The 9,926-nt window shown below is 31.7% G+C and overlaps 1 protein-coding gene across 1 annotated transcript in view; it reads right to left on the reverse strand.

Moving 5' to 3' along the window:
* Positions 1 to 405: 405 nt before the first annotated feature.
* The window catches only part of LOC148195309 (uncharacterized), a 10,961-nt gene continuing 1,440 nt past the window's right edge, over positions 406 to 9,926 (reverse strand). Inside the window, exons 4-7 of the mRNA XM_088095156.1 lie at positions 3,805 to 3,847; positions 1,642 to 2,241; positions 1,306 to 1,367; positions 406 to 573 (exon numbers count right to left, since the gene is read on the reverse strand). Coding sequence (XP_087951282.1) covers positions 406 to 573; positions 1,306 to 1,367; positions 1,642 to 2,241; positions 3,805 to 3,847 — 873 coding nt within the window. The remainder of the gene's footprint in view (positions 574 to 1,305; positions 1,368 to 1,641; positions 2,242 to 3,804; positions 3,848 to 9,926) is intronic.

The raw sequence follows: 9,926 nt of genomic DNA on the forward strand, positions 1-9,926 counted from the left end.
AGTAGATTTGTTTTACGCTACGATTTTGATAGAACACCAAAATCCCTTCGTTGGATAACCACTTAATGGAGTAATTAACATCATTCTTCATGTTTAACTTAACCATTTTTTTTGTACAGATGCAGCAACAAAAATAACCACATAGGACAGAGGACATAATCACTTACTGCAACAAAATTATGAAATTTTTTGTCATATGAAAACAACATAACATAAAACTTAGGACATATCATACATTACATTACCACTTAATGCAGCAACACATTCATGAAGCTGCCTTCAGTACATAACAATATTTACTACATAACACATGTGAGTAAACACCTAAAATATTGAAAACTAACAATAACGACAAAAGTCCACATTGAAATCAAGAATTCATTAAAGTCCTCATTTTCTTCCACTTTAAATGTTCTTCTTTGATCCACTGCCTTCAGGTTTGTCCTTGTCAACAGGTGGAATGAATTTGCTAAGGATTTCATCAACGGAACGTGTTGGAGGCTTGGTTGTAACAATTGGTATTGATAGACGTACTAGATCATCAATTGGGCAGCCAATATCACTTGGAAAAACCTACACATACGGAAACTATCATTCAAAGTGCTACAAAATGTTCAAAAAAAATATAACTCCACAATACAAAATAGTTGTAAATTTCACCTTAACAATATTGTTAAGAGTTATGTTAAGATAGTACGTTTCACGTATTGTGAAAAAATTGCAACCTATTCAAACATTATTGGTTTACTCTATATATTGATGTGTGAATATAAGGACATTAAGTAAGTATTTTTCAAAAAAATATACTAACATTGTCAACACCTAATTTCGTCCGAATAACTAAAGAAATAAATAATGATTAAATTTATTTGATCTTGTTTATTCTATGTTATTTGATTTTATATTATTTTTATTCTAATTTTATTTCATTTTATTGTAAGTCACTTTATTTTGTTATTTTGAGTTATTATATTATATTATATTTTATTTTATTTTATCCTTTAGATTTTTATACTTTTGTATTTTATTTTTATTTTTATTTTGTTATTTTAATCTTTCTTTACTTTAATTAACTTGTCCAACGTTTAAAAACAAAAAAAAATGGAACATCGTTTAGGCAAAGTCAACTCTCTCAAATCACTCCTTTCCTTTCCTCTACGTTATCTTCCATTTTTGGATGCAAATCCTTGCACAGACCTACGCTACCTCTAACTGGATTACCTCCCCCAATCATCAACCATCATCCATATTCATCCATCGCCGTAGCCATCTTGACACCCACGACTACTACCAACACCCTTCCACCATCTTCATCTTAATCAAATCTCCATTCTCATCCTTGTTATCATACTTTTCTCCTATTTCCCCTACATTCAAAACAAAAACAGTGATATACTTCTCTCCTATAGAAGGCCAAATCAACATCCTGTTCAACTTCACCCATCAACCACCAAAAACCCAAAGAGCCAAACCCAATCAAAGCACAGGAACAGAGGAGGAAGAGAAAGAATCGTCGCAACGAGGAGTGGCGGCCATCGAGTCGAACGTGAGAAGGGGAAGCGAAAGGGGAAGCGAAAGGGGAAGCGAAAGGTTCGAGTCGATCTCTCTAATGGAAGCTGGTATCGTCAACCACATATATACGTGAACTCTCTGCGTTTGGGTTATCTCCGCACACTCTGTCAAGGCCTCCTCGCCTATCAACTTTCTCGACAACCACTACTTTTTCTCCAAACATACTCACGCGACTCGACCAGCTCCGTGTCCTCGATTTACAGAGCAACTCGCTCACGAGAACCATCCCGGACCTCAGCGCTCCCTCCAATCTCAAAAGCCTCTTCCTATACAACAACCAATTCACCGATTCTCTCCTTCCTTCACTCTTCTCTCTCCACCGTGTACGATACTTGAAATCTCCCGATACAACCTCTCTGGCGCGATTCCGGTGACGCCGACAAACTCTTTCTCTGTTAGGGCTTTCCCTAATTGGCGAACTGTTCATCACCCAAGTGTCGAACTCGTGATCGTTGGTGGCGACGGTCTCGAACTCGGAGAAGAGGAAAAAGGATTCCCTGTTTGCGATCGAAGAAGAGAAAGAGAGGAGAAAGCTTGGCGCAGCGACCGGTAGGATCTGTGGCGGCGATCGGCACACTGGCGGCGTCTTGGGCTGCAGCTGGCGGCGGCCGGTTTGGCGGAGGCGGTGGCGCGTGTGCGTGAACGGGCGGAGGTCCCTCTTTTGGCTGCCTTGTTTGGAAGAGAGACTCTAGGTCTCTGGGTTCTGAGCTGTGTGTTTGAATGGAGAAAGTGAGAACCCTAAAGTGTTCTGAGCTAGGGAGAAAAAAAAAGAGTTTGGGCCTTGTTGGTGGGCTGGTTCTTCTTCCTGGTTACGCGCAGTTCCTATTCACACCCCCTTCCATTCTGTTTCTGCAAACAAAAAAAGGGGCTTTGGCCCTGACCAGCAACTACTACGCAGCACCCCTAAACCTCACTGTTGCACTCCTATCTTCATTTGGGCCTGAGCTAAGGAGTTTTCTGACACACCTGGTTTTTTCTATACACCCCTATCGTCATTTGGACTTTTATTTGTTTTTGTTTTACTTCCTGCATCCGTCTTTCAAAAGCACACACCACACCTTTATTGTTGTCTTTTTGTTACACTATTTTTATGTTTGGGTTTGCTTTTATTCTATTAGTTAACATTTGCTCAACAAAAATTATAAAATAGAAAAATAAAATTTTAAATTATAGTATATATATATATAAAAAAGATAAAGTTATAAAACAAAAATATGGTTCGTAGTGTTTCTTGTATTATTTTTTTTTCCTTTTCTTTGTTAATAACTAAATAAAGTTTCTTTATTTTCTATTTCATTTTGGACACATATACAAATATCATTATTATTCTCGTTTCATAGAAATTACAAAAAAATGAAAGATAAAAAAGTAAAAAATATAAAGTAAAAAATAATAATAATAAAATATAAAAATTGAATAATGTATGAGTATTCGTGCGATCATACGCATCAGTTAATATGGAGGAAAAGGATGATAACAATATTTTCACTGGAAACGAATGAATAACTTTCTTTACTTGACGAAGAACAACGCAGGTGGATTCCTTGTTACTTGAGAAACACTTTTTGGGCTGGTTTGTCAACCACTCAAAGAAGCGATAACATGAATACATTCTTTGATGGATATATTAACTCACAAACTACTCTTCAAGAATTTGTTAAACAATATGACAATGCACTACAACACAAGACATAAAAAGAGACCCAAGCTGACTTCACGTCCTTAAACACAACTCTTGCATGTGGGTCACAATCACTCATAGAGTGACAATTCCGAAAGCATTACACACATGCTAAGTTCGCAGAAATACAGTCAGAATTTAGAGGTAAGATTAATTGTTTCGTTGATGGTGCTATTGTACAAGAAAATTCATCATTATACAGGGTCATGGAGGACTTCATTCACAATGAAATAAAACAAGAGAGGGTATTCATGGTTACATTTAAACGAGACACAATGAATGTCAATTGCAGTTGTTTGCTTTTTGAGTTTAGGGGCATTATATGTAGACATTGTGTATGTGTCCTAGCACAAGAGCGTGTAACAAAGGAGTTGTTTGTATGCATGTCTTTTGCACATCCGTTAATAATGTGTTCACATGTGCCAAATATTTTGACCTACATGAATGTCGTGCATAAACCTATACATAAAAGTAAACAATTGAACAACTCAAACAAACCACTTCAACAAATCAAATTTAAACAGACAATAAATCATCATGTGCATTCAAACCTGTTTTTCCATAATCACTCTTACAAGCATCTCTATGCTTTGACTGCATGTCCATAAAATAAAAAAGTTATAGTTCAAGCCATGAAAGCTTCATCCGTGCAAAAACATAGTGGAATAAATTAATTGGTTGGGGTATAAGACCGAAAATTTACAAGTAAGCATACAAGTTTTGTACTAAAAAAAATTGGATCAACTCCCCTACCTGGATTCCTGTGTTCTCCTTTACGAAAGTTAGCAGCTCCAACTCTTCTACACGATCTAAGGTAGCTCCTACTTGTCTAGATCTACAGAGTTTTGTCCATCCTCCTTACTTCTTCCTATCTTCGACCAACCTTCTATCTTCTATTTTACCTTACTATTTTCATTAAGTTTTTTGAATGTGAAATAAAGGTTTTATTCTTTAATATAGCAGTCCTATGTTTGGATGTTTCTAATAAAAGAAGAAACCAATTTCCTTAATCTAAGCTTAATTGTTTCCCGTAGTTTCACTTAAAAGTCCTGTGCAAGTCTCGTTTTATTGGTTTCATGGAGAGAAATTTGATGTCCATCTAAAACAAATCAAGAATGTTACGTGGAAAGAGGGAAAATTCAAGGTGCATGGGGACAATGAAGAAATTTTCATGTCACAGAGGAAGGAAAGGATAAGCTTACGAGTTCCATCAACCAAAAAAAAATCTAAATAATCTTCAACATATAAGGTTGGCTTAGAGAAAAAAAATAAGGTGCCAAGGAAATGACAAAGTGTTGATTAAAACAGCAACTCAACATTGGGCAGTTGTCACAATGTACAATAACACATGATATGATTAATCTCTCTAGTCCTACACCTTCTCACTAGTGCAAAAACAAATGAACAAATACTAACATACAACAACAAATTCTTACTACACATCACTTGTGCAAGAGAAATATTTATCATATTTATTTTGGGGTCTTATATTACACAACTTATATACAGAAATAACATCAAACATGACCAGTCCCAGGAAAGAAAATATACATTCGTTGGAGATATTTTACAGGAAAGAAAATTATTATGTAGCATCTTTATTCTAAATAAAAATTATGCTAGGTGTACTTGTGAACTTATAGACTACACGACTTTAAAATATTGTAATGTAGCACAGACATTTAGACACAAATACAAAGGATTGGTGACAATGAATAAGGTAAATTGCCTATAAGCAACATAAGAAGATTTTGATATAATGACAATATATATTTCTGCAGAATTTCTTTCAATACAACATCTCTCAATTTTAGATACAACCTGTAACAAAGATTGAAAGGCCAAGCATCATCCATTCATTCACATCTTATAGACCACAAGCATAAAATTGTTCTCATCAAACACAAGGTAGATACACAAGTAAACATATGCATACACAAAATTGTCACTACACCACTTTTCATTCTCTGACCTCACAATCATATTATTTCTATTTAAGTTAAATTTTTGTTCACTTATTTCTTATTTTTCATTATATCAAAAACGTGTCAAAGTATTCTTTTCAAACGATAGTGTCATTCAAGAATCATTTTACAAATCAAACATTAGAAGCTGTTCACGTAATCTAGACAAGGTTAGTTCCCCTACCTCATTTTCCAGCAAAGAAAACTTTCCCTCTTGGTGCTCTAAATTCCTAACCCTCCTCCCATGCTTGCTCTTCACTTTCATACAGGTTCAGAAAACTTGTAAACGACACTCACATAACCTCTCTCAATATTATGTTCTCAATACAATAGCCTAAAAAATAATTAAAATCAAGCATCACGACACATCACTTGCATCTACTCAAATGCATTTGACTGTGTTTGTCTTTGCCAACCAAATTTAATATTACATTGTACTTTGATCAATGGGAACCTAAACAAACAATTACTGAACCTAACCAATAGGGAACCTAACCAATCAAACATCCCAAATTACACATTCAACAAAAATTTACAAATTACACAAATAGAGCTCATCAACCTTGCCCCCATTAGTCTACGGTTTCGAAAATCAAAGAAAAAGAAAACGAAAGATAGACAAATGTAGACAAAAGAACAAAGGAAAAAGAAGCATACAACTTTCTTCTAATGTCGTTCACCCTCCGATGATGTCCACCCTTCGATGACGTCCACCCTCCGATGACGTCCACCTACTGATTAAGTGGCACCCATGGACTTCTCGTGTTCTCTATAAAAGCTTTCCCCCTTTAGTCTAGGGTTTTCCTAAATCCAGCAAAAAGAAAACGAAAGATAAACAACCAAATGAAGAGAAAACAAGAAAGGAAGACAAAGCATACAACTTTCTTCCGATAACCACCACCCTCTGATTAAGTCGCACTCGCACGCGGAGTTCTCGCGTTCTCATTTGGTACCTTGCCCTAGCATAAAGACTTCATCTTCCAAAATGAAATGGTCTAGCAAAAGTGATCTCAGACACAAAATCAAATTGAAACGGACAGTTTCATTTAGCCTTCTTCTCTTTAGTGGATTTGAGGGAGTGAATTTGAGAAAATTTGAAGATAAATTTTTTTGTCGTTTATTTGAGTCAATTTGGAAGTAAATGAGTGGATTTGTAAGTAAATTTTTTTAATTTGTCACGTCAATAAAATCCTATACTAATTCTCACAAACTTTACTTCCAAATCCACTCTCATTTACCTCCAAATTCACTCAAATAAACGACAAAAAAATTTATCTTCAAATTCTCTCCAATCCCCTCAAATCCACTCAAAAGAACAAGAGCTTAGTATGCTCCCAATCCAGTGCAAATGACCAAATTAACCTTCGACATACTTACAAAATATAGACCACAGTGCGTGTGAAATGAATGTCAAACTTCATAAGCATGTCAAAGTATTTTTTCGCTATATTATTTCATCTTGGATCATCATCTTAATAAATAATGTTATTTAATATGTATTAAGAATTTTAGTTTTAGTATGAGTTTGAATGTAGTAAATAGTGCTATTTAATATTTATGAAGAAATTCGGTTTCAGTATGAGTTTAAATATAGAAAAAGTGTGTTGAGGAAAGTAATGTGTTTAATGAATGTTAATTTTGAAAGATTAATTATGGTAGTCTTATATTTGTAAGTCATTGTTTCTTAGAAGAGAATCCGTGTGTAAGGAAGGAGGAAAAAGTTGGCATGGCAATTATTAGAATTTCACATTTTTCACTCATCTTATTAATACAATGCAGAAGTTCGTGGTTTCTTCTTGGACAGTAGAAGATTCGTGAAATGATGAATGCATGCAAAATCCTCCACCTCTCGCTATCCCTACACACATTCATAAATATTGAGACTGTCTGCACTGAGAGACACACAAAGGATGGAAGCCATGCTTGCAAGATATTCCACAACTTCTATATCATTTAGGAAAATATTTATTTAACAATTTTTTTATAATTATTTTATTTATGTGGTAACTTGTAATTAATTCATTTTAACAGACCATATTATATGTCGGTAACTGAAGAAGACTATGCTTACAATAACTGCCTCTACATTTGGATTCCCTGCCCCTAGTTCATTTGAAAAACAACCCTTGTCTTCAATAATTTTATTAATATTATATATTTCTAGCTATCTATTTTAGTTTATCATCTTTATAATGTTTTATTTAATAATTTTATATAATTAAATGGAATGTTAGATAAATTCACTTTCTTAAACAAAATTCTACTCGTTTACAATGTTACGAATTTGTAGAAATTGTAAAACATGTTTCTATCTTATAATATTTAATACCATTTAATTAAAATTGAAGAGGTAACATTATGAAAATGAACTAATTTTGTTCTTAGGTACAAATAAATCAATTTAATATAATTTAATTTACTTTTTTAGCTACTTTTAAATTTTTCTAGTTGGGATTGATTTATTATGACTTAATGAATTAAGTGTTAACTTATTTTACTAAATATTAATCATATTTAGAAAATAATATTAGAAAGACTAAATACAAATTAAAGTTTTAATCTATATAGTTATATAAACAAATTTTAAGTAACATGGTATACTGGTACAATATTTGAAAAGAAATACAGAAGGTTTTAAATATTTTAAGTTGTTTAAATCTCTATCTTCATTTGTAACCTGTTTTCTCCAATATTTTTGGAGGAAGTAATTGGGAATATCCAATATATGCGACATGGAGTTAGAATTAAAATTTTGATCTTAATTTAAAAATATCGGTACAAATATTTTTAATATATTTAAAAGATAAATAAGTTGGGTAATAAAGTATTAATTTTAAAAAATTGATATGTTTAAATATAGCTTCAATTTCATAATTTTAAATAAAAATATACACACACACACACACACATATATATATATTATATATATATATATATATATATAATATAAAATTAAATTTCAAACATGATTAATATATCTTTAATCAATGACTCTACTTTAATAATTTAATCTCGTTAAAATATTTAAATAAAATTCATTATCAATTATTAGAAAATAGTAGAATATGTACAATGAAATTTATATTCATGCAAAAATAACAATTAAACTATTTATTTATAATATAAATATTCATTAATTTTTTACCGAATTTAGTCAGATAGTCTCAAAAATGAATTGATCTAATTATTGATGTGTAACTGAGCTTTGAATTATTAAGAGAGAAAAATCTAATTATAAAGACTTTATGTCTTTGACACTCAAGTCATTATTTAGGCTACAAGAAAATATAGTTTTAAAAACTAAATTATTGATCACTAAAATAATAAAATTAGCCACTTTAGTAACTTATTTAGAATCAATAATCATAGCTAAAATATTAATACTTTTCTAGTGTTCTCAGATATGAAAAGTCCAATATTCAATCATTAAAATTTCTTCTTTCGACACGAAAAAAATTAAGAAAACAAAATTAATTTCAATCACTAAATCAATACAGAACAAATCAATAATCATAAAAATAATCCATAAATCAATAATATATACAAATCATAACCAAAGACACAACAAGTTTTTAATATAATATTATATTACTCAAACAAACAATTTCAAATTTCAAAAAAATAATATATACAAATCTCAATCTAACAAACATCAAATTTTTGATGTCATATTATATTACTAAAACAAACAATTTAAAATTTTAAAAAAATAATACTATATTACCGTAAAATATCCCAAACCCATACATCAACAAAATAAAATATACAAAAACAGAGATTACCAAAACCTAAATCAAATAAACACGTGAATGAACGAAAACATAAAAATAACAAAATGCAAGCAGAATGAAAACTTACAGATTGATGTAACAACGAGGACGAAATCGAAAGGAAGAAATGAAAATAACAAATTATGAAGGAAAGGATCCAAAAATGTTAGAAAAAGATCAAAATTTTATTTACAAAAGTTTAAAAAAATCAACTTGGGGACAGTCGAAATTATTAGCCAAAAAAAGAAGGACGGGAACAACTGGTGGAAAAAACTAAGATTAGCGGAAACGGGAAGACAAGCAAAAGTGGAACGACATGGAAGATGAACCGATACACTTAGCGCTTGGAAGTATGTGAACCTTTAATGGTACAATTTCAAAAGGTTTAATCCTTTCAAACATCTCTATTTTGTAGGATCATCTCAAGTAGGTCCTCGTATTGTAAATCTTCTCGATTAAGTCTCTTATTGTGAAAAATTGAATCAATTTAGTCCTCGCTGTTAGTTCCATACTGACACCATTAAAGGGGTGACACGTGTCAATTCGTAATTTTTTTGAATTTTTTAATTATATTTTTATTTTTTATTTATTTTTATTTTTTAAAAGTAAAATTTAAAAATGCCACGTGTCAAACTGATAGTGTGCCACGTGGCAATGGCAGTGTGACATGGCACTGACAGTGCCACGTGTCATTGTCAGGCCACGTGTCATTGCATTAGTCTCAATTTGGTCCCTGTATTTTTATTATGTTGCAATTTGATCCCTATATTTTTATTTTGTCTCAATTTAGTCTTAATTTTAAAAATTAAACAATTTTTCCCTCCTCAAATTCAAACAAAATTTAAATTGTATATAAATCTTAACAAATATTTTTATCAAAATTGATATTTTTAATAAATATCATTGAACAAATTATTAATGTGAAATTTTACTTTTTTT

This window comes from Vigna umbellata, chromosome 7 (assembly GCF_029865625.1).
Source record: "Vigna umbellata cultivar VRB3 chromosome 7, Vumbellata_1.0, whole genome shotgun sequence".
NCBI lineage: Eukaryota > Viridiplantae > Streptophyta > Magnoliopsida > Fabales > Fabaceae > Vigna > Vigna umbellata.